We start from the raw sequence: 25,774 nt of genomic DNA, 5'->3' as shown, positions 1-25,774 counted from the left end.
AGACAGACGCCCTATAAGAGGTTCAAATTGCCCCCTGAAAAATATATACACCTTATTTTATATTCTAGTCAACAACATATAAGAATACCAATCTTGGAGTTCCCGTCATGGCTCAGTGGTTAACAAACCCAACTAGTATCCATGAGGATGTGGGTTTGATCCCTGGCCTCGCTCAGTGGGTCAGGAATCTGGCGTTGCCATGAGCTGTGGTGTAAGCTGGTAGCTGTAGCTTTGATTTGAGCCCTAGCCTGGGAACTTCCATATGCTGTGAATGCAGCCCTAAAAAACAAGAGAACAAAACAAACAAGCAAAAAAAAACAATACTTGCAGAAATGCATAGGAATAAGAAATATTCCAAACCAGATGGAACACTTACTAATAACTTTAGAGTCGAAATGGCTGGAGAAACTCCAGAAAAAAAGATGTAAAAAGAACTGGTAGCGACAGGGGTCTTTGGCTGAAATTTCCAAATGGCTACATATACACAGGGGACATGTGCATATGTATTACTAGTGCTAATGGATAGTTGAAGTAAATATTATAATTATTTTTGATCAAGTCCATCTCTAGATGAGGAAAAGTTCTTATTTCCTGATGTTTTCACTAGGACTATGAAGGTAAAAACCTCAATATCTTATTAATGCATTCATATATGTCTTCTATTTGAGGTTGATTCAGGGTCGTGTGTAAATATAACATATAAGAATAACTTACTGAACAGATATTGGTTTCTTCTGTTTTATTAAACTATTTAGAACAGGTAATTTAACCACAACATATGTAGCAGTAAAATTAAACTGCAGCCTTTGGAGGTTAAATTTAATTAATTAGTGAAGTACCCTCCTAAGTAATGAGTTCATTTTGGTTTGAATTTATTCATCATAATATTTTAATAAATATGCAATAAGAAGGCTGAAGAACAATAAAAGAACAGCCAAGAAAAATAAAAGGCTTCAGATAAGCAATATATCACCAAGGAATCAATTACCCATTTTTACTCACAAAAATACTAGCTTTTATTTCTGCAGAAATAATAGTTCTACAGAAAAGCCACTTATAGCTTATGTGCAAAATACCTCTGAAACAAAAGTGCCACAAGGTTTGTTATCTTAAGCTGTGGCTAGATGAATTTCAGACACCAACAGTGTATCATTCTAACTCTTAGCAAATCGATTTACTAATCCATCCAAGACTCTATCAATTCCGGAGCCTATCTTTCCACCTATCACCACAAACCAGGGTTCCATCCCCATTCATAAGAACATTAGACATGTCAGAGAAATTGAATGTCCTATTCAAATCCCAGCTCCCTGACAGTCCTCATCTTCTCCTCCATCGTTCACACCATAATCTACTTACATTGAACAAAGCCTGTTGGGTAAGACCTGCTGAACTCTCCATCCTCTCCTGAGCCAAAAGAAGGTGACAAGCATTGTGCCTGCCGCTCAGTATGTCAAAATAAAATGCTCATCAATACTGATCCTGGTGCACTGAGTGCCAGCACTAGAACTAGCTTTGACTCAAAGATAAGAGACGTTTTCCAAGCTGGTTCTTGTAAAGCTGGTCTGAGCTGGCAGACTCCTTAGATGCCTAAATTAGCTAAGACAAAGAGCAGCGGATTCATTCTTTTATTTTATAAAACATTCAAATAGGTCACCTACGATGTATAACGTTGGAGGTAATAAGAATTAATGAGACAGCAATGGTCCCTGCCCAATGGATGGTGGAAGAATAGTCACTTAGAACAGCTCTCACTGTGCATTCTCAAAACTCTAGAAAATTCATGAGACTACCGATGAGGTTGTGAATAAAATTGTATCCAGTCTATACATTAGAAAGTAAAAGAAAAATTCATCCTAGAGGAAAAAAAAACCTGTTTCTTTCTCTCCACGTTCTTTACTATTTGGGGCGTGGGGAAAGGAAGGAACAGAAAACAATACTAGGATCTGAATGAAATACTAGATTTTTTTTTAAAAAAGATACCTAAATGTACAAAATGTCACATTCATTTCAGAAGGTTTATTAGTCTCACATTAGGAAGTCTTAGATTGCATTCTGGTGAAGCAAAGTAGTTATTATTATTAGAGACTATTTCAACAAATGTTTATAAAGCCACATGATGGAACACTAAACTAATTTTTTGCATGGCATCCTAAACATTCTTTTTTTTTTTTTTTTTGTCTTTTTGCTATTTCTTTGGGCCTCTCCCGCGGCATATGGAGGTTCCCGGGTTAGGGGTCCAATCAGAGCTGTAACCACTGGCCTATGCCACAGCCACAGCAACACGGGATCCAAGCCGCGTCTGCAACCTACACCAAAGGTCACGGCAACGCCAGATCGTTAACCCACTGAGCAAGGGCAGGGATCGAACCCGCAACCTCATGGTTCCTAGTCGGATTCATTAACCACTGCGCCATGACGGGAACTCCCTAAACATTCTTAATTCATGAAGGTAAAGGCAGACAAAGTGAGCTGTAACAACAAAGAACTCTAGCTTTGAGATTAAACATCCTGAATATGGGAGTTCCCGTCGTGGCACAGTGGTTAACGAATCCGACTGAGAACCATGAGGTTGCGAGTTCAATCCCTGGCCTTGCTCAGTGGGTTAACGATCCGGCGTTGCCGTGAGCTGTGATGTAGGTTGCAGACGCGGCTCAGATCCCGTGTTGCTGTGGCTCTGGCATAGGCCGGTGGCTACAGCTCTGATTAGACCCCTAGCCTGGGAATCCCCATATGCCATGGAAGCAGCCCTAGAAAAGACAAGAAGACAAAACAAAAAACAACAACAAAAAAACCATCCTGGATATGGAACCCAACTGATCACCCATTCTAGTTAAGTTGTGAAGGCCTGAAGAGCATATTTTACATAAAGAGTGCAGTATCCACATAAATGCAGACATTTGGGCTTTTTCCCTTTTTTTTTGTTTTTTTCTTTTTTTTTCAGCTGTGCCTCCAGCATGTAGAAGTTCCTGGGCCAGAGATCAAACCCAAGCCACAGCAAGGACCCAAGCCGCTGTAATGACAACGATGGATCCTTAACTCACTGCACCACATGGGAACTCCCATTTGGGCTTTTTCAAATAGAGATTTCCAGCTTCTTTTGAAAAAACCATAAGTTCTGACTCATGTTGGTTTATATCCCCAAATGTCAACAAGCTAAATAGCATTTTAGTTAATTCCTGCCTTTCACCTCCATGTCACATGGCTGGTCCCTAGAGAGCCTGAGTTTATCCCAAGCATATGCTCTACATGGTGATGTTTATCACAGGGAAAAATGGAAAGAGCCAAAATTTCCATCAACAAGTAACTGCTAAAATAAAGTATGTCATATCCACACCATGGAGAGGCAAACATTTATCTTTTACCTACTGTGTGACACTAAACCAGGCATTTTATACATATTATAATTTTAATTCCTCTATAAACTCTTATCTGACACATAATAAGTATTAAATGTCAGTCAACATATAAAGGAACAGGTTATATAGATGCCTAAAAGTCACATGGCTAATAAGAGGCAATGATGAGATTTGAACCCCAGTAATCAACTCAGAACCTGTGTTGTGCAGCATTTAAACAGCATGATGTAGATAGCTACTTACTGGCAATGGAAGACCTCCTTCATCTAGTAAGTGGAAATGAGCCTATAAAACTATGTACAGCATATTGGCATTTCTTAAGCGTGCTATGTATTTGCAAGAAAAATATGTCCTTTCTTCTTAACTTCTTTATTGTTTGAATTATTTTATAATGAACATATATTACTTTGAAAATCAAAAGATGATGAAACTATTTGCATTTTGGGAAAAAATTATTTTTTATGCTTTCAATATGCTGCCTTTATAGTTGTTTCTGCTTAGAAAAGTAAGGTCTCAGAAATGACACTAAATTAGACTCATTGTTCTGCTATTTTTTTCCCAGATCTTAAAGTAAAATGCTTAATTATGAAAAATTTGTAGAATTACAACAAGGTACTAGTAAGAAAATTAAATTACATTTTTGAAGGAGCAAATAATATTTCAAAATATGGGAAATATTCACAATATATGAACTGATGAAGCAGGCTATGGCTGTATTCACTTTGGTACTGACTATACTTACAACTCCCCCCAGCTCTTGCCAAATACTGGAAGGAAAAAGATCAAAATGATAATAAGAATCAATCTGTAATCAGTAGAAAATGGCATCGCAGGTCATACTACTAGGCTCCTTAGATGACAATTTGAAGACAACTTTGATGACAACTTAGAAGACAACTTGAGGCCCTACTGAGATTTCTCTCAGGATTTCTCTTACCTCATTTTTCTTATCAGAAAAATACATATTTGAAGTTCCTGTTGTGGCTCAGTGGTAACAGGCCTGAGCAATATCCATGAAGACACAGGTTCGATCCCTGCCCTTGCTCAATGGGATCTGGCAGTGCCGTGAGCTGTGGTATAGGTCATAGACACAGCTTAGATCCTGTGTTGCTGCATAGGCTGGCAGCTGTAGCTCTGATTCAACCTCTAGCCTGGGAACTTCTATACGCCGCAGGTACAGTACTAAAAAAGCAAAAGCAAAAAAAAAAAAAAAAGCAAGGTAGTACTGGTTATTAACTGCTGTTTATATGGAAAGATGTTTTTAATAAGTGATGTTTAAATGACATAATGTGTGAAGAGTGCCCAAAGTCCCCACAGTAAGTACTTTTTGCAAAGTTCACCATCATTATTATCTCAGGAGCTGTTTTTGACAGCAGAACTATGGGGAAATATCTTTTGCTTCTCAACACCTGACTCAGAAGGTCCTTGGAGGGACTGAGGGAATTTGACTTTGAAAAACGTCCCCTGCATTATATAAAACAGAAGAGGCCCTGGCAGGCTTCTGCTGCTTGTCTGAGTGCTGTGCCGAAGCTATAGCCAGTTTCTTTCATAGAGTCTGCTTCTGCTGGTCCTGGTTCCATTCTGGGCTCCCAGAGAGTAAGCTGATTTTTTTCTTCGATGAGATTCCCTTCAAAATTATCGAGACCCACTATCCCACTCTCTTGACACCCTACTGTTCATTCTAATCATTTGCTTTCCAGCTGAGGTAGGCTCCCCAACTGCCAGATCTAATTACTGCTGGATTCATACTGCCTCTCCCCAGTCCACAGCCTCATTCATGCTGTATCTAGGCCTCCTTTCTTCCATGGGAAGTGTCTCACGCATCCGTGTGCAGAGTTGACCTCCTTGGCATCTTATTCCAAGTGATGCCTTGCTCTTCGCTAGCTACCACTGGAGCAGGATCTGATGAGTTTTATTACAGTGTTCAAAAAAGGCAGAACTGGAGTTCCCGTCGTGGCGCAGTGGTTAACGAATCCGACCAGGAACCATGAGGTTGCAGGTTCGGTCCCTGCCCTTGCTCAGTGGGTTAAGGATCCGGCGTTGCCGTGAGCTGTGGTGTAGGTTGCAGACGCGGCTCGGATCCCGCGTTGCTATGGCTCTGGCATAGGCCAGTGGCTACAGCTCTGATTCAACCCCTAGCCTGGGAACCTCCATATGCCGTGGGTGCAGCCCAAAGAAATAGCAAAAAGACAAAAAAAAAAAAAAAAAAGGCAGAACTCTCATACTCTTTCCCCTATATTAGCATTTGAAGAAGGGGCAATGCTTTAACTCAAATGGAGGAATTTCAGGCACATTGGAGATTGACTTGGTGACCTTCAATCATTCAAAGAGACTGGCCTACTGGAAAGAAGGGGTATCACCCCCAGAATCTACAAATCACCTATTATTTGACTTCAAATTCAGTGTCTGCTGATATCAGAAGATTCTCGTAAACTGAGCAAAGAGATAGCACATGCAAGCATCAGAGCACAGGGGAGAGGCACAGTACTAACCTGAAGAACTCATAGAATTTTATCAGAAGGTAGAAAATCATTGGAGCATTTTCAGTATTTTTTTTCTTTCTCTTTTACCATTAATTAGAAATGAGTGGTAATCACTTGGACTTGGTTTTGAAAAATGAAAAAAAATGCCCACTTGATTTCGACGTCAATTCTGTTAAGAGTCTCTCTGCTGGTCTCAGGTACCTGGAAGTCAGAAGGCTCGTTTATTGTGTTCACTAAGAAATCCCCAAATGCTCATCCCACTGACTGTTTCTCAAGGAACACAGAAGAAGGCACTGGTCTGGGACAGGGTGAGCAGGGCAGAGGAGAGGAACCTGGCACCCTTATAACTCTTGGGTATGGGCACTGGAGAACCTTCTAGTGAGTGAGCTAGCAGAGAAAGGAAACAATTCTCAGGGCTCCTGCTTTGGTTCATAAATGAAACAGATAATCTCAATCTAAAATTCCCAAAGGCACACCTTTTAACTCTGCTACAGTAATTGCTCATGTACATATTAACAGCTCTCAAAAACCTAGACCTCGCTGACTAATTGGAACAATCTGTCTTAATATGTAGATGCAATGGTTGTTAATGTAAGAGCTCCACTCTGGAAGAACGGACCTTAAAAAGATCATTTTTTTGAGCTACATGACTAGCTCTCAGCCTTGCAGCATGAGGCAACAGAATGAATATGTTTATTTCTGAGTAACTAATTTATTTGGGTCTTTCACATCCTTAACTGAAAAGGTGGTCTGGGGGAAGGATTTGCTGCTTTAAATGTCCTTCTTATGAATGAACAGAAAGTGTTTTTCATTCTCAGGGATTAGAGTTCCTCACCCTTTAAACCACTGAGAGGGCAAGATGAAGATTCAATAGGAGAATGTTGGTTTCTTAATATGTAATACTGCTCACCCTTTTACAGGACTGCATCCATCAGCAGCGGAGATGCAGCAGTGAACAAGACAGACAGACCTCTCTCTCTCTCCTCTAGAAGCTTACACGCAGTGTACAGTGGTGGAGTAGGGGAAGAGGAGTGAGTTAATAAACAAGTAAACAAATCAATAAGCAATTTCAGAAACTGATAGGAGCTATGAAGAAAATGAAACTTGGTAATAGGAAAGAAAGTGGCTGAGTTGGGAGCGGAGAGAGCATGTGATGTCATTATGGGTAGGATTAAGGAAGGAACGAGCCACAAGAAGGGATCATCAGGGAGAGAATATTGTGGACTGAGGAAGCAGCTGGTGAAAATGAGGTGGGAAGAGGAAGGGGTCCGGGGAGTAGAAGCCAGATCGAGCGGGGCTTTGCAAGGCGAGGTAGGATCTTAGGATTTATCCAACATGGGATTAGAAACCACAGGAGAATTTTAAAGAAAAAAATGTAATGAGATTCAAGGGTTTAAAAGAAAACGTTGGTGACTAGATAAAGAACGGATGGGGCTAAGGGCAAGAGAGACCTTTTAAGAAATTACAGCAATGGTCAAAGTCAGAGACAGTGATGGCTTGAAGCTGGGTGGAAACAGTGGACTGAGGATCTGCAGTCACATAGGACAGGATTTAGACCTGATGCAAATACTGAGTAAGCTCTTAGAATGTTCCAGTCCTGCTGACAGCACTCTACATCTATTAACTCAAATGAATCCTTCTAGAAGATAGCGTGTTTTATTATTGTCATATTTAATCATTTCTCTATGCTACATTTTTCCTTATTGCATAACATACAGTATGTAATCAAAACTGGCAAAAAATACCTATTATACAAATACAACTGGAACATTATATAACCAAAGATTTAAAAGAATCTTAAAAACTAAACAATATGCTATAAAATATTACAGACTCATCATTTATCCATGCTCTTCTCTCCTTGAATCATTCTTTTTTTTTCAACCAAGAAATACAAACTTTATCACCTGAGATAACATCCCTATCCTATCTCCCCTGATTAACACGCTTCCTCAAAACAATCAGAATTCAGCTTCTTCCTACTACACCCTTCTCTGGCAATGTCCCCATCTCTATTGAAATAGTACAATCATCTTCTGACTTCTGCTGCCCAAGTTCAATTGCAGCCAGAAGGATCCTTCTAGAATATAAGCCAGATAATGTCACTCCTTTGCTGAGAGCATTCTAAGGGCTTCCCATTTCACCTGGAGGAGAAGCCACAGAGCTTCCATGGCCCATGGGGTCTCATATCATCAGGACCTCAACTGTTTCCCTGACTTCGATCCTATCACTCTGCCCCCTTGCTTGCTCCAACAGGAAGCAGGCTTCCGCCTCAGGGCCTTTGAACCTGTTGAAATAAGGGGCCCTAGAGCTCAGCCATGTCACTTTGTGTCCCGCATAGAGAAGGCTCTGTTCATCAGCTGAATAAGCAAATGCTACTGACAATTTGCAAACTAGGGAAGAATGTAGGGAAGGCATTTAAACATTTGTACAGAGAGCATGTAGATGTAGCAAAGGGCCTTCCTCAGAACGACTTGACGCAGCATGTCTGCATATATTCTCCTCACTATTGGTCTCAAAGAAGATACAAATAAAATTTCCATGGTCACCTGACTTTGGGAGATTCTCTGTTAAATGAAAATTAAGGAAGTTTCTTTATTAGAATATTTCTGAAGAATTATCATATTGGCTTATTATCAAGCTACAGATCATGCAGCACTTCCTAAATATATCTGACCACAAATCACTGCTTAAGCAGAGCATTTAGATCTAGTAACAGGAATATAGAAAACAGACCGAAGGCATGTTTGCCTGAAGACAACTGCACATGTATGGTTATGATATTTCAGCCCACACTTATCCTGTGAGAAAATAAATATAATTAAATAAAGTGATAAAGAAAGAGGGAGGAAAAAGGAAAGAGAAGGAGACAGAGAGACAGAAACAGGCAAATTCCAAGGCAGAAGCAGGCTAAGAAATGTCAGGAGAGCAGGAAACGAGTTTTCTTTCACCCTAAGCCTTCCTTGATTAGAGAATGGTGAACACTGAGGCATAAATTAAGAAGATTCCCAAATACTGAACTTTATCAATCAATGAAGTAAAGGTTTTAATAGGAAGATTCAGAAATTGAAGCTCTATCTGTAGCGAAAAGCTGGGATTTAGAAGTTATTTTACTATTAACCCAAATGGCTTTCATGTATTAACCTGAGTTTTACAGTCCTGTCTTCTAAGACATCCTCAAACATTCAAGAGATAAAATTTATATTTTTAACTAAAACATGGTTTTGGTGAATTTGCCCAGCTGGTCTCTGTCTATTGCGGAAATGTACCCAGAGCAGTGTCTGTGCTGAACATAGTGCCAGGCTATGTCATCCGAAGGGGGGAAGCTTTAGGAGTTAGCTTCCATTCCATTAAAAGGGGCCACTATGAAATTCTATGCCAGGGATTTAAAGGGGAGCGAGAAAATAGACTTTCTTTCAATCTTGACTTCTTTCTATTCCTTATAAATCTTTCCCACTGTCCTTTCTGAGTGACATGGCACTAAAGAACTTGCTAAGGGCTTTAGATTTAAGATGGCTTGAAACCTTCCTGCTCACATTTTGACAGGACACACACAAAAAAGTGGAGGTGTGGGGGAGGGTGTTCCGAGCCAGAAGCACATAAATCCTCTTGACTGGAACTTAACAATACATCTGATAGGGCCTCCTGAGGTCCATCCCTGCCCTCAGTGCACAAAGGTCTCCCCAGACAGCTTTCTTTGAGTTCCTCAGCCTGGAAATGGACTCTGAGAAGAAGGTTCAAAGCCCTGGGAACAAATGTTGTAAAAACAAACAAACAAACAAACAAACAAACAATAACAGGAAAAACCCTTAAAGCTTAAAAGAAAAAAAAAGAGAGAGAACCTGTATCACATCCAGGTGAAGCCTCTTCAAGATCCCAATACAAAAGTAAACCACAGTGGATATATACATTTTTCATTGGAAGATAAAAAGAAAATTACCACAAATTCAGCAAAAAGATTCTTATAAAGAACTTCTGCTCTACAGGTACAGCGCAGGGAACTATATCCAGTCTCTTGTGATAGAACATGATGTATGAGGGGGAAAAAAAAAAAAAATATATATATATATATATATATATATATGACTGGATCACTTTGCTGTACAGCAGAAATTCTTATAAACTTGTAAATCAATTATACTTAACTTTTTTTTAAATACTGTAAAAAAAAAAAAAAAACCTCTGTTAATCTCTTGGCTAGTTTATTATCTATACTTTGTCATCAAGGTTGGGAACCCTTAACACTGTATGTCCTGGGCACAGTAGCCACGGACTGCATGTGAATCTTGAGCCTCTGAAATGTGGACAGTCTGACTTGAGATGTGCTCTACATGTAAAATATACATTGATTTAAAAGACAATTAAAAAAAAAGAATGTGGGGGAGGAGGAGGGAGTGGGGTGGTTGGGGAGCTTGGGGTTAATAGATACAAACTATTGCCTTTGGAATGGATTAGCAATGAGATCCTGCTGTGTAGCACTGGGAACTATATCTAGTCACTTATGATAGAGCATGATAATGTGTGAAAATAAAATGTGTACAGGTATGTGTAACTGGGTCACCATGCTGTACAGTAGAAAAAAAATTGTATTGGGGAAATAACTATTAAAACAAATAATAATAAAAAAAATAAAAAAAGAGAATGTAATATATCTCAGTAACTTTTTATCTTGATTATATGTTGGAATATTAAAACTTTAGGGTATTCAGGTAAAAATAATAATGATTAAGATTGTAACAATTATTATTGTATAATACAAATTGTTTAAAATAAAATGAACTATTAAAATCAAATGAAATCACTTCTTTCTTTTTACTTCTTTTAAGCTAGCTACCAAAAATTTTAAATCACTGTGTATGGCTCACATTATATTTTCTGTCAGACAGTGTTGCTCTCTATGTGATAAAAAATAGACTAAAGAGGTTAAGCCAGATAAAATGTGTAGTGTCTGCTATCGATATCTCCAGGCAAAGAGCTGACGGCATTTTCTGTTCCCTTCACCTCTCCTCTATGTATGTTTTTACTATTGGTCCAGTCATCTTTGAACATTTGAAGCCCTTTGTTTTGTTTTGTTTTTTTCCTTTCCTGCTGTACAGTAAGAAGTGGTTATGACTACAACAGAACTTGGAGTTCCTGTCATGGCTCAGCAGTAATGAGACCGACTAGTATCCGTGAGGATGCAGGTTGATCCCTGGCCTTGCTCAGTGGGTTAAGGATCCAGCACTGTGGTGAGCTGTGATGTAGGTTGTAGATGCAGCTTGGATCTGGTGTTGCTGTGGCTGTGGTGTAGGTGCAGCTCCGATTCAACCCATAGGCTGGGAACTTCCATATGCTGAGGCTGCAGCCCTAAACAAACAAACAAACAAACAAACAAACAAAAAACAGATTCTAACAGAATTATTTCAACTTCATTGCTTATCCTAAAAACAACCTAAGGTGATGACAAGAAAAACACCAAAATAAGCTATCAACATAAAACAAATGCTAGTTTGGATTTTGAAGATGCTACAACTCGGATTCTGAAGTACTAACAGTAAAGCTCAGTGAGGACACTTAGTGTTCTAGAAACTCGGCTGTGCCATTTTAAAAGATGTGTATGATAAGAGCACCTCTTTTCCAAGGCTGGTGAGAAAATTAAACAAGGTAGTATCTGAAACATTCCAGATACAGGTAACTTACACTTGCTAAATGGTGTCTGTACTGTAATATGATCATTACAATCACAACCACCAGTGACACAGGCTGGGATCCGGGACCTGGGACACTTGACTGGAGAGATCACCAAGTGGACAGATCTCCTCCAGCAACAGAGTACAGAGAAACTAGGTAGGATGAAAAGTAACTGCATGCATGTGTGGTCGGGGCAATTATGACCAAGAAGATACAGAAGGGCCACTAACCAACTGCCATTTCTGAGGTGCTGAGAGCAAAAGCAGGGTGTCATGCATGATCCCTGCACACAGCATCACCAAAGGGTTGAGCAGACCACCTAAACCACCCTTCTGGCCTGACTCACCGATCCACCCTATTCTCACCCCATTTAAGAAACCAGCCTGTCCTCCTCAGGCTCCCTCAGCATGAGTTCCCAAAAAGCTTCACCTGCATTCCTCATGTGGCCTCTTAGCAATTCCTATTGATTAAAGAGCCCAAGGACCTGAGCAGGTAACACCAGTACCACCTCCAACACCATCATCACTCCCAGGTCTTCCCTTTGGTTGTTCAAGCCCCCTGCACCTATCATCAAGTTTCTATCTTGAGAATATGGTCTAATGTAACCAATGTTTCTATTCAGAGAGGGTCATTTGCTTGTCTCAGTACCATTCAATCATTACTGGACTCCACCTGTTGGTGACATACCATCAAACAGCCCTGAGACAGTTCATACCTTAGGATGACTGTGCGTGATGATGGTTGTCAGGCATCATGGAGCTTTAGTACACCGGGGGACCTAGGCTTCTTGCTTCTACCATACAAAACCCACTCTCCAGCTCTGCAGAACCAGGCACAAACTTCTCCACTGAGCATACTCTAGGTACCCGGCCCTCCTCGAATGCTCTTCTTAATTAACACAGGACATACATACAAAAGATCAGCCAGATGGAAATTAAATATCTTAGCCAGTAAAGGATGAAACAGTCTGCTCTTAAATGGAATCTTTATTTCAATCAACTCATTAATTAAATTCCAAGCAATTCCCTTGCCATTTGATGGAAATCATTGGAGAAAAACACTATTGGCTATACTGCCAAATAGCCAGATAATCAATCTCTTTAACACATCCTGTGTTCCATGAGGGTGCAGGACAAGGAAACCAGGCCCTGCCTTGAGTTCCATCAACTTAGGACTCACTCTGTGTACAAAGCAGCTTTTCAGAGAACCTGAAACAACTGCAGGAATTTAAATAAAGTACAAGGCAGGGCAAAAGAAAAAAGTGTGACGCTATGGAAGTTATGTTTAATAGAAAATATCTTAAACTCTCTTTAATGACAGTTTTCTCTAATGACAAAGCAAGATAGAAACACTAAACAATCGTTTTGTGGCACAGGGGCGTGAGCTCACCTGGGAGAAGGAAGAGGGATGAGGGTGCCCTGGATATTACCTAGTGGTCCCAGGCAAGAGACCCAGATAACCAGGTTGTAACAAAAGCACTGGAAGAACCAGGACCTACTTCACAAGATGAAAAGCAAACCAGGGAGTCTGACTCTAGGTAGGAAGTCAGGGGCTGGGCAGACGGAAGGGAACACAGGAGCAGGTCAAGGTAACACACTCACAGACGTGGAAAGGGAAGTGACTGCAGGCCCAAACAGAGTGGGAATGAATCACAGAACAAGTCAGCCTTCCACTAGCAACTTCTCCAACTTTGGATAAACCTTAACTCTGACCAAGAATGTTGTACAAAACCAGGACTGAGCGGGGAGCAAGATGAGAGTAGCACCTGTACGTGTCCAAACCACCAGGTAGACAAATAATTCAGTGCTTGTGTCATGGGTGGAGAAAACCATGCTCTTTGAGAGCATAAACCACCAGTGCCACACAGGTCCATAAATTCTTTATTAGTGACTATGAAATCTCAAAAGCCTCCAAGATCAAAGGGATGGTGATTGTTATGATTTGGTGCAAAAACTAATTCAATAGTAATATCTGATGCGAAGAAATGTGAAGCTACTTTGAATATTGACATTTCCCACTTAGTGTGAATATTCATCGGCATGCTGCAGAAATATGAATGCATTCAAAGGGGTATAGTCCCAGACCCCACAACGTGTCCCTGTGTAAATATATTTAGCATATGTACCATCATGCCTCTCTAGAAAAGATTCTGAATTCTAAAACATCTGGCCTCAAGGGTCTCAGCTAAGGGATTGTAGACCTATACCATATGGTAATGTGTGCCTGGTATGTATTAGGAAAAATGTCTTTGCCTCCATTCACTTGCTAAGATTCTCTAAGTGGAGCTGAAATGAAGCAGCTGTGAGTTTCACTGGAAAGGGCACATACAATCAATTTGGATCATTTAAGCTTGTTGAAGACTTCAACTCATAAAGCACCAATAAGTCTGAATCAACAACTCCTGCGATCTCTCATTGTAATAAACAAGATTTTAATTACCTCAGACCATAAGCATGCAATGAGCCTCCACCTTAATGGAGCTCTCAGAGGTTTTATCTGGAGGTTTCTCTTTGCATTAACTCCAACTTCAGTTATTAGCGGAAACACCACATGACTCAGTTCCTATTAGTGCTATGTGGACTTTTATTTAAAACAGGGAATGAGTATAGGGTAGGAAGAAAACTTGGGATAGGGTAGGAACCATCACAGATGACTGGTTTGAGAGATAATACAAAGTGGACTAGCCATGGAAAAACTCGAGTATCACTGTTTAATCACTGAAATATTTGAGCCTTTGGACCTTAAGGATACTGAGTCACATCTGCAAAGTCCCTCTTGTCATGTAAAGTAATAACTATATTTGCAGGCTTCAAAGATTTGTGTGTAGACATTTTGCAAGGAGGGGCTGTTATCCTGCCTATCCATACGCCCCCCGCTCCATAGACCTTTCTTTATTCCTTTAATTTACCAAGTATTATCTGTTTCAGGGCCTTTGCATGTCCCTGTTCCACGGGCAGGCTCCAATTAATCTCTTCCCTTATTTTAATAATATCTTAAATCTTTATATCTGTTTCCACCAGGGTCCTCATCTCATGATAAAAAGCCCCTCTCTTTCAGAGACTATATCACAACTGATATTACACAGTTCTTTATATAACTGCTTGGTCATTTCTGTGTAAATGACTAGAATATAAATATTTTGACTCTGCTGAAGTAGGACCCTGCTTCAGCTCTGTAACTCAGCATCTAAAGGACAGAAGCGCTCAAGAACACTTTGCTGTTAGACAAGACATAAGGCTAATAAGTGGCACAACATGATTGGCGGTGTCTCTGGTGTGCTGGGATGCAGGTTCAATCCCCAGCCCAGCACCTCGGGCAGTGGATTAAGGATCCAGCATTGCCACAGCTGCAGCATAGGTTGCAACTGTGGCTCCGATCTGATCCCTGGCCCAGGAACTCCATATGCTGCAGGGTGGCCAAAACTAAAATACAACAAAACAAAAACCAACCAACTAACCAACAAACATAAAATAAAAACAAAAACAAAATAAAAAAACTAAATAGGAGGAAGTGAGTGCAAACGAGGGTCCAAAGTGGGTTTAGTCACCTAGGCACAGCCTTGTCATCTGATTTCAACTTTCTTTTTCTTTTTCTTTTTTGTCTTTTTTAGGGCTGCACCTGTGGCATGCGGAGGTTCCCAGGCTAGGGGTCGAGTCAGAGCTGTAGCCTTTGGCCTACGCCACAGCCATAGCAATTCCAGATCCAAGCTGTGTCTGCGACCTACACCACAGCTCACAGGAAGTCCGGATCCTTAACCCACTGAGCAAGGCCAAGGATCGAACATGCATCCTCATGGATACTAGTCAGATTCATTTCTGCTGAGCCATGATGGGAACTCCTCAACTTTCTTTTTCTACTTAAACTAAACTATAAAGAATGCTACTATCAAAGGGCTTTTATTTTGTTTCTATACAGACATTTATTTTTCTATCAGACTGGATGTTTTTAAACGTAGAGCTAAAAGACTGAGTCCAGGATTTCGGCCAGGAGAGTGTGGAGAGGCTTAATTTCTGGATGTGGACAAAGTTGTTGGAGATGACCTCAAAGAATTCCTGGGAAGCAGAAAAACCTACAAAGTTGGGTTTGTTGCAACTTGCCCTCAGGGAGGAGATCCAGAATTTTGTGGGGCATATGCTTAAAATTCAACCTGCATTGCAGGAGCATGGAGGCAACTTTTGATATATCCAAGGCCACGCCTCTACTGCAACTGGAATCTAAAGGAGCCAGGACCAGCAATGCTCTGACCCATAAGGTAAAGGTCATCTCCTCTCTAAAAACTGCAAAAGGATGGAACAGAGTTTCCATAAGTCCTCTCTATTCAAACTACTTAAAACAATGTCACATAAGTAACGGAAAGCTGGATTTCACTAAACATACTCCGGAGTTGCCCAACTGTTACATTTTGCTGGTTCATTCTTGGTTGTGGGGGCTTGACCTATGAACTGGAATGTTTAGCAGCATCTCTGGCTTTTACCCGCCAGAATCTGGATAGCATTCCACTGCCCACAGTAGTGGCAATCAAAAATGTCCCCTGAAAATGCCTAAAGTTCTCTGAGAAGGAGGATATTGTCACCGGATAAGAATATTGCTGTATTCTACCAATGCCAGCCCAATCAATGACTCAACTCTGAATCTGTATACAAGACAAATAAATAATGTCCCCATTGCTGATCAATTACTACACGGTACATCATGATTTTCTCACTTTCATTTTACTTTCTTGAAAATGCAATACAGTTCTGTGGAAAGAAACAAGCCAAGACTGAGATGTTCGGTGTGAAAATCTGAAGGAGAGTTGGTGTTAATAAAAAACTCAAAGCAATTTAACATAAAATATTACAGATATGTTTTGCATGAAAGTGGGCAACTTTTGTGTACATATGTTAAAGTTAGATTTGATCCCGTAACCTTTGCTCTTTGAAATTCAAGTTCCTCCAAATATAACCACTAAGTAATTTAACATGTTTATCACATTAAAAAAAAAAAAAAAAAAACCCTAAGAACCAGATGGGCTTCAATGAGGAACCAATTAATATAGGCAGCCTTACCATCTAACATTACTTAGAAGAAATATATTCAAGTAACTTGGTCAAACAGTAATTCTGGGCATTGTGGCTGCCATTTCTAATTAGTTTCTGAATTTCATGGTACTCTTTGAGTAAAAAGAAAAAAAAATTCATTTAAAGTAGTCAGTTTTCAAAAGAATATATATCTAGTCTCTTCAATTCTCCAGAATAGAAGAGGAGGATACAGACATTAGGGGATGTGGTTAAGAATGAGGAAGAAGTTCCTGTTCCTTCTGCAAGAGTTTTTCTCTTTTTTCCTTTTTTTGGGGTCACACCCATGGCATAAAGAAGTTCCCAGGCTCAGGGTCAAATTGGAGCTGCAGCTGCTGGCCTACACCACAGCCTCTGCAATGCCAGATCTGAGCTATATCCACGAACAACGCCACAGTTTGAAGCAATGCCAGATCTCCAACCCACTGAGCGAGGCCAGGGATTGAACCCACATCCTCATGGATGCTAGTCAGATTCCTAACCCACTGAGCTACAACAGGAACTCCTTTTAAAAAAAAATTTTTTTTTTTACTTTATTAAACTATGGTGGATTTACAATGTTGTGTTCATTTCCGCTGGACAGAAAAGTGATTCAGTTACATACACACACACATATATATTGTTTTATATATTCTTTTCCATTACCGTTTATTACAGAATACTGAATATAGTTCCCTGTGCTAAAGAGTAGAAGCTTGTTGTTTATCTATTCTACATACACTAGTTGCCTATGTTAATCCCAAATTCCCAATCCTTCCACTCCTTACCCTTCCTCCTCCTTGGCAACCACAAGTCTGTCCTGTGAATCTTTTTCAGAGTTTTTCTTTTCCAAGGCAGCTGCCAAATTAAGTTTTCAAACTTTCAATCCCAGGTCTTTTGTCTGGAACAACATTGACTGAACAAATGGTAACCCAATTCTAAGATAAAGAGGCATCAGAACAATGCTAGTGGAACACAAACTTTCCTTCAACTCACACTGCCAGTGGGAACTGGCCAGCAAAGGCAAGGGAAACCCCAAACTTAAAAATCTGATGTAATTTTGCTTCTCAGAATAAGTTTTCCAAGTACAAATAAAACTAAGATTTCTTTTTTTTTTTTTTTGTCTTTTTGCTATTTCTTTGGGCCGCACCCACGGCATATGGAGGTTCCCAGGCTAGGGGTCTAATGGGAGCTGTCACTGCCAGCCTACGCCAGAGCCACAGCAACAGAGGATCCAAGCCTTATCTGTGACCTACACCATAGCTCACGGCAACGCCGGATCGTTAACCCACTGAGCAAGGGCAGGGACCAAACCCGCAACCTCATGGTTCCTAGTCGGATTCGTTAACCACTGCGCCACGACGGGAACTCCCAAAACTAAGATTTCTTAAGAAATGATTCATATAATATAAAAGGATAAAGTGAACCCATTAAGTAGAAAACCTACTCTGTAAACCATATAATTAATGTGACTAGGACAAGAAGTCATAGAGATAGAGAAATCCTAACACAGAAAAAATTCTGATACTGAGAATTTGTCTGATAAACAAGAAAAAACATGCAGCACTTTCTCAGAATGTATACCTCAGGTTTCTACAGCAATCATGGATAAGAAACAAATCGATATGTGAATATAAGTGTCTATAAACATAGCAATACTATAAATTTTTTTTTGGTCTTTTTTAGGGCTGCACCCATGGCACATGGAGGTTCCCAGGCTAGGGGTCCAAATGGAGCTGAAGCTGCCGGCCTACGCCACAGCCACAACACCGGATCGGAGCCACATCTGCGACCTATACTACAACTCATGGCAACTCTGGATCCTTAATCCACTGAGCAAGGCAAGGATTGAACCTGCATCCTCACAGATACTAGACAGATTCATTTCCGCTGAGCCACAACGGGAACTCCAGTAAACATAGAAACACTATTGATTTTCTGATCTTGTAGGGGCTTTCAGCTAAGCTTCAAGGTTGCCTAGAGGATCCATGAATGGCTTAGGAAGCAAGGGTGAGTGATGAGTTCCTATAAATTACGGGCAAATCTGTGTGCACATACACGTATTTTCTCTGTGGAGGGGGATGTAAAGTATTCAACACATGATCAAAGTAGGTCATGACTTATACAAGCTATAAAACACTAAGAGTTGTCACCCCATATTTGAGTCCAGCCACAGTTTTGAATACAAACCCACTCTCTTCTATAAACTTGTAAAGCTTACCACATGGGCATCCAAACAACCAACAAATATGTTTGTCCCAGTGAGAGAATATCCATATTCTGACCATGATTAAAGGTATAAAAATAAGGCTGGCAGTAGAATGGATGTGTTATCCCACTAAAGATTTTAAAAGGAATTTGGAGACTTGCTCTCTCCCTCCCTCACCAAAAAGAAACACATAACCTACTGCACCCACCCTTTCTGTGGTCTTGCAGCATGGATCTTTGAGAAAACTGACACAGTGGTGGTGAAATGTCACCATAGATCCCAGCAAAGTTAACAGCAAGTCACAGGACCACTGGTCAACTGCCTCTTTCTTGATGGCACACAAACCTTAAAACAGCTTCCCTTCTGAGAGACTGTTCTGAGATTCCTCTTCAGGTATCAACTATCTTTTCTCTTTTCTAAAGGGTGAAAACCCAAGTTACCAGAGTTTTGTACAGAATTTCACCTCCAGAAAGCAGGGTTTCAGAAATGGACAGGGAAAAGAAACTGTGTCACCATCAAAAAATGGGCAGAAGATCTAAACAGACAGTTCTCCAAAGAAGACATACAGATGGCCAAAAAACACATGAAAAAATGTTCAACATCACTAATTACTAGAGAAATGCAAATCAAAACCACTATGAGATACCACCTTACACCAGCCAGAATGACCATCATCCAAAAGTCTACAAACAATAAATGCTGGAGAGGGTATGGAGAAAAGGGAACCCTATTACACTATGGTGGGAATGTAAATTGGTGCAACCACTGTGGAAAACAGTATGGAGATTCCTCAGAAAACTAAAAATAGAATTAACATTTGATCCAGCAATCCCACTCCTGGGCATCTATCCAGAGAAAACCATTACTCGAAAAGATACATGTACTCAAGTGTTCATTGCAGCACTATTTACAATAGTCAAGATACGGAAACAAGCTAAATGTCCATTGACAGAGGAGTGGATAAAAAAGATGTGGTTCATACACACAATGGAATGTTACTCAGCCATCGAAAGGAAAGAAATAATGGCATTTGCAGGAACATAAATGGACCTAGAAATTATCATGCTAAGTGAAGTCAGTCAGATGATGGTGAGGCACCCACATCAGATGCTATCACTTACATGTGGAATCTGAAAAAAGGACAGAATGAACTTCTTTGCAGAACAGACACACATACTTTGAAAAACTTATGGTTTCCAAATGAGAGAGGTTGGGGGGGTTGGGGGATATACTGAGGATTTGGGATGGAAATGCTGTAAAATTTGGTTGTGATGATGGTTGTACAACTATAAATGTAATAAAATTCATTGAGTAATTAAAAATAAAAAAGAAAGAAACTGTGTCAAGTGAAACCAGTGGTTTGAAACCATCAACTTGGGTGAGTCCATTTAACCATGATATCCACAACTTCTACAGGCTTCATCAGTTAAACAAAGGTGAAAAACTTGCGGATGGATATCCACCTATCATGCTGCCTATTAAAGATTTCCTGAGACAAGGGCAGGGACAGTACAAGTTTGGTTTGCAAAATGACTTGGGATGAAGAGAAAGCATCTCATTAAGGACCCAAAGCACAGCCACACTTGACATCTCAAGATTCTCTCACCTCCACAGGAAACCTCCTGCCATTGATGCTGTGTTCAGAGCCCGCAGAGCCATTGCTGTGGCCCCAGTGAAATTCCACCTTCTCAGCCTTGAATCTGCCAGGCAGGCCAGCGCCACTGACAAAATAGTCATCTTTCAGAAGGATGGCAACTGTGCAAAGCAGAAGGGAAAGGGAAATGAGTTTCAAAACCAAACTTTAAAGATTTCTTCTGTTGCTTCAAATCAAGTATGTGATTACATGATGTGAATTCTTTCTTCATGTACCTGTTAAAAAGCAAGCCAAAAAAACATTAGTCTGAATAAATCAGCACCTTCTAGCTGCAGAATGTTCTCAAGAACCAGCTGACTCTAACTCATGAAAATTCCCAGGGCATGGTGGCAGAATTTCTTTTCTTTTTTTTTAATATAATGATTTTTATTTTTTCATTATAGCTGGTTTACAGTGTTCTGTCAATTTTCTACTGAACAGCATGGTGACCCTGCTCGCAGAATTTCTTATCCATTTCACTGTTGAAAAAAATAAATTAAAAAAAAACAGAGACAATGACAGAGTAAGTAGCTCTGAATCAGGATTTCCTAAATCTGCTTGATGATCAAAATTATCTGAAAAGGGAGATTCCTGGGCTACTCCAAGATTCAAGGTCTGGTATAAGATGGGAAATATATAGGCTGGATACAAAAGACATGTTTCTTTGATCAGAAAATTTAAACAAGACATCAGGAAATAAAATTTGCAGGTTCTACCAATATTAAGGCAACAACAGTGAGAAGCTAGCTGGGATTGGGGATTGCATTCACATTTGGGAATGGTGTCTACGTAAATACAGTGAAAATTCTATTCTTTGTGTCACTCAAATAACTATTAGATAAACTTTACCAACTCTTTTGATTGACTTTACTAATTCTTTTGATTCTAAGTACAAGAAAATTTGGCTTAGCTCACCAGAAAGAACACATAATAAGTCTGACTAGTATCCATGAGGATTTAGTATCCTTGAGGAGGCAGGTGCGATCACTGGCTCAGTGGGTTAAGGATCCAGCCTTGCCATGAGCTGTGGTGTAGGTCACAGATGTGGCTTGGATTTGACGTTGCTATGGCTGTGGTGTAGGCCAGTGGCTACAGCTCCAATTCTACCCCTTGTCTGGGAACCTCCATGTGCCATGGGTATGGCCCTAAAAAGACCAAAAAAAAAAAAAGTTATTAACATAGAGAACCTCAATCATTTCTAACCCTAAATTTCAAAGTCACATCTTCTGTGAAACAAGTGAAAAAAAAAAAAAAAAAGGAGAAAAAAGAACTCAGATTTATACCAGCCGAAAAATTATTTTTTCAAAAAGAACATAATATCCAAGGGGACAAAAAAGAGATTTTATTTTATAGGTGATACACCCCCCCTTTTTTTGTTGTTGTCTAAAATGAATTTACTCTGGAGTTCCCTGGTGGCTCAGCAGGTTAAGGATCCAGCACTGTCACTGCTGCAGCTTATGTCACTTCTGTGGCACAGGTTCGATTCCTGGCCCAGGAACTTCCCCATGCTGTAGGTGCAAGTAAAATAAAATAAAATAAAATAAAATAAAATAAAATGAATTCATTCATTCTTTCAACAAACACTCATTGGTTGCTAACTAAGCATAAAGTGCCAACCAGTATGCTGAATTGTTTATGATCAAAAGCCAAGCCTGTTTAAGGCAGGGGAAAGCTTGCATGTCCTCGTTGTCTCCTCTTCCTCAAGAGTTCTCAGTTCAAGCCTTAGAGAGAAACCCTCCATGAAAATTAGGTCACCATAAAAGATAGGGACTAGACTAATGACCCATTTCTAAAATAAGTACAATTAGGTTCAGCACTTTTCTATACAAAGGAAGCATCAAAAGCAAGTGAAGGAAATCTGCTTGTATAAATCCTTTTTTTTTTTTTTTGCATTCAAAAGGCAGTTTTTTCTCCAGCTTCTGAAAAAATATACAGTGAACATTCAATTAGTGAGACAGAGAAGTAAACGCCAGTGTTTCTTATGCTGATTGAACTTACTGCAGCACTGTTCTACATTTACTGTGTACTACGCATGGTTTAGAAGGGTTGGCAAACTTTTTGTGTAAAAGGTGAGATAATGAATATTTAAGGCTTTATGGGTCCTACGCACCTGGCTGCAACTAGTCAACTTAGTCTTTATAGCAAGAAGCAAACAAACACAGTATGTAAATAAACGGGTGAGGTTATGCTGCAATAAAACTGTACTTACGCACAGTAAAATTTGGATGTAATTTTCACATGTCCTGGAATATTCATCTCATTTTGATTTTTTGGTTTTGCTTTTTCTTTTTCTTTTGTCTTTTTAGGGCCACACCATATGGAGCTTCCCAGACTAAGGGGTTGAACGAAAGCTGTAGCTGCTGGCCTATACCAGATCCTTTAACCCACTGAGAGAGGCCAAGGATGGAACCTGCGTGTTCATGGATGCTAGTTATATTCGTTTCCACTGAGCCAGCAAGGGAACTCCTGATTTTTTTTTTTAAGCATTATAAAAAAGTAGGAATAAGCAGGAAGAGCTGTCATTTGGTGATTCCCTAGAATACAATATATTTTAAAAGATAAACTATTACATTAAATCAATGTTCCAAAGCCAAAACACCTAGGAACAAGCTCAGTACTGTCTTAAACACTGTTGATTACTCTAAGCCTTTTACAAATTCTATACCTAACATTCTGCATCCAAAGGACTAAGGCAAAGCATTTTGAATACATCTGTTACAATACATCCAGGGACTCAACAGCATCTTATAAATATTTAATTTTACCTAAATCATTTATGTCTCTGTCAGGGGTCATTTTACTTGTTTTATATGAATAATTAAAAGCATAATTAGGGAACTGTACAATCTGAAACACTAATCTCATTTCTCATTTCACAGTACTTCTTACTAGAGCACACAGCTTGCTACCTGCACTGTAACTGCCTCTACCTTCCAACAGCAGCTTATATTCTGTTTACAAATAACACTGCCAAGAAGACAGAACCTACCCAGCCACAATGTAACAATTCACTGATGACCAAGGATAATAGGGCTCTATTTTACAACAAAATGTACCCAAGGCAGTTGCTACAGAGCACAGAATGCTAACAGCCATGAGTTTACACCATGGACAGAGATGGGTTAGACTCTCCTTCAACCACCTAACAGCTGTGTGACCTCGGGCAAGTTACCTGACTTCTCTGTGTCTCAGTTTCCCCCATTATTCAAATGGCAGTAATGGTGCCTTCCTGGTGAGGCTATTTCAATGCCTAAAGGAAACCACACACAGAAAGCACTAAACACAGTGTCAGAGATTCAGCAAACACACTCAGTGCGGGTTATTGTCAAACTAATTTCTGGAGACACGGTTGGAGCTCCTGTGCAACAAAGAAGGGCAACTCCCCACTTTCAGACCAATATTGTCTTTGCCACGAAAAATGTAATCCGGCAGGGTTAACAAAAAGCAAAGATGGGTGTGGCCCAAATACTTGACATCTTAAGTGTTGAGCAGCTGCTTTGAATTCACTAAAACACTGAGTAAAAAAGATTTCTCAGTGGAAGGAAGATTATTATTCCTATCCTTCTGGTCACATGAAAAGAAAATCACAATTTGATAACATGCCCTCCACCCTTCAATGATATGCATTTGTTTCCTGATATTGAAAAGTAAATATTTAAGCTAGAATTTAATAACGTTGGTACTTTTGATTTTCATAGATTATAGACATAATTTTTGACATAAGTCTATTCATATCAAATAGGTGTTAAAATGTTTCCTTTCAAAATTAATTCATTTAATTAAAATCGAATGAGTCAACTGAAAGAAAAAAGCAAGTAAATAATACTATGATAATTCATAAATAAATACATTTTAATTTAAGTCTTAAAATAATAGTACTAAGAGTTGAATCTGGATAAGATGACATTTAGGAATGTAGCAAGCAACAGCTAAGGACTAGAGAATGATGGGCTAGGAGGAGGCAGGAAAGTTACCTAGGTGTGCATTTTGTAGAAAGAGGCCCTCTGGTGGTCCAATTGTTAATATGGATTGTGATGAAATCAGAGCAGAATAATGGCAGTAGAAGGAACTGTGGGCTTCAAATTTAGGGTTTATTAGCCTAGAGTTCAAAATCTATAGCAGTAGCCACTTAAGGACTTTAGGGTCTACACCCTTCTGATACAGGAAGTAAAATTAATGAGCATGGGTGCATAAATGGAGCTGGATTCTGGAGACAGTTGGGTCTGAATTTGAGCCCTAGATCAAATTTCTGCCCCTATCCAGGTGGGAGAAAATTACTGCATTTCTGAGTACTTCAGTTCCTATTTTGTAAAACTGGAATAATGCAACAAGTCTTTTTTTATGAGATCACAAGGTTGACAAAGAGTGCACAGAACAGTAATTAATTCATCATATTATACCATGAAGATAGCACTATAAAAGCCCCCAAATAAACCCACATATATATGGACAATTAATTTACAACAAAAGAAGAAAGAATGTATGATGCAGAGAGGACAGTCTTTTCAATAAACAGTGTTAGGAAAACTAGACAGTTGCATGAAAAAGAAAGAAACTAGAATGATCTTCATCATACACAAAAATTAACTCAAAATGAATGAAAGACTTCAGTGTAAAAGAACTGAAATCATAAAATCTCTAGGAGAAAACATCGGGGTTAAGCTCTTTGACATGGATCTTCTTGATGTTTTTGTGCATCCTACTCCAAAGGCAAGAAAAAGAAAAGCAAAAATAAACAAATGGGACCACACCAAATTAAAAAGCTTCTGCACAGTGAAAGAAATAACTATCAAAATGAAGAGGCAACCTACTGAAAGAGGGAAGATATATGCAGTTCATATATCTGATAAGGGGTTGATATCAAAAATACAAATAACTCATATAACTCAACAAAAACAAAAACAAACCAAACAGCTCAACTGAAAATTGGACAGAGAAATCTAAATAAACATTTTTCCAAAGAAGATATACAGATGGCCAACAGGAACATGAAAATATGTTCAATTTCACTAATAGGAAAATGCAAAGCATAACCACAATGAGATATCACCTCATACATGTTAGAACAGCTACAGTCAAAAACAAACAAAAAAACAAGAAATAAGTATTGGCTAGGGTGTGAAAAAAAAAAAAGAGAGAAAACTCCTTGAGCACATATGGTGGCAATTTTTCCACTATGAAAAACAGTAACAATAAACAAGAGTAGAAATACTATATGACCTAGCTATTCCACTTGGATATTTGCCCGAAACATATGAAAAAAATTCTGAAATATATATGCACCCCTATGTTAACTGCAGCATTATTAAATCAGCCAAGATATGAAAATAACCCAAGTGTTCATTGATAGATAAATGGATAAAGAAGATGTGGTATATGTATAT

At 39.4% G+C, this 25,774-nt stretch overlaps 1 protein-coding gene across 2 annotated transcripts in view; it reads right to left on the bottom strand.

Annotated features, from left to right (window-relative positions):
- The window catches only part of PTPRG (protein tyrosine phosphatase receptor type G), a 730,473-nt gene that overhangs the window by 275,686 nt on the left and 429,013 nt on the right, over positions 1-25,774 (bottom strand). For both annotated transcript variants that reach the window (XM_047778440.1, XM_047778433.1), the window contains exon 4: positions 20,364-20,512. In XM_047778440.1, coding sequence (XP_047634396.1) covers positions 20,364-20,512 — 149 coding nt within the window. The remainder of the gene's footprint in view (positions 1-20,363; positions 20,513-25,774) is intronic.

The sequence above is a fragment of the Phacochoerus africanus genome, chromosome 1, assembly GCF_016906955.1.
Source record: "Phacochoerus africanus isolate WHEZ1 chromosome 1, ROS_Pafr_v1, whole genome shotgun sequence".
NCBI lineage: Eukaryota > Metazoa > Chordata > Mammalia > Artiodactyla > Suidae > Phacochoerus > Phacochoerus africanus.
The sequence above is the reverse complement of the archived record's forward strand: the minus strand, read 5'-3'. Positions and strand labels throughout refer to the sequence as shown.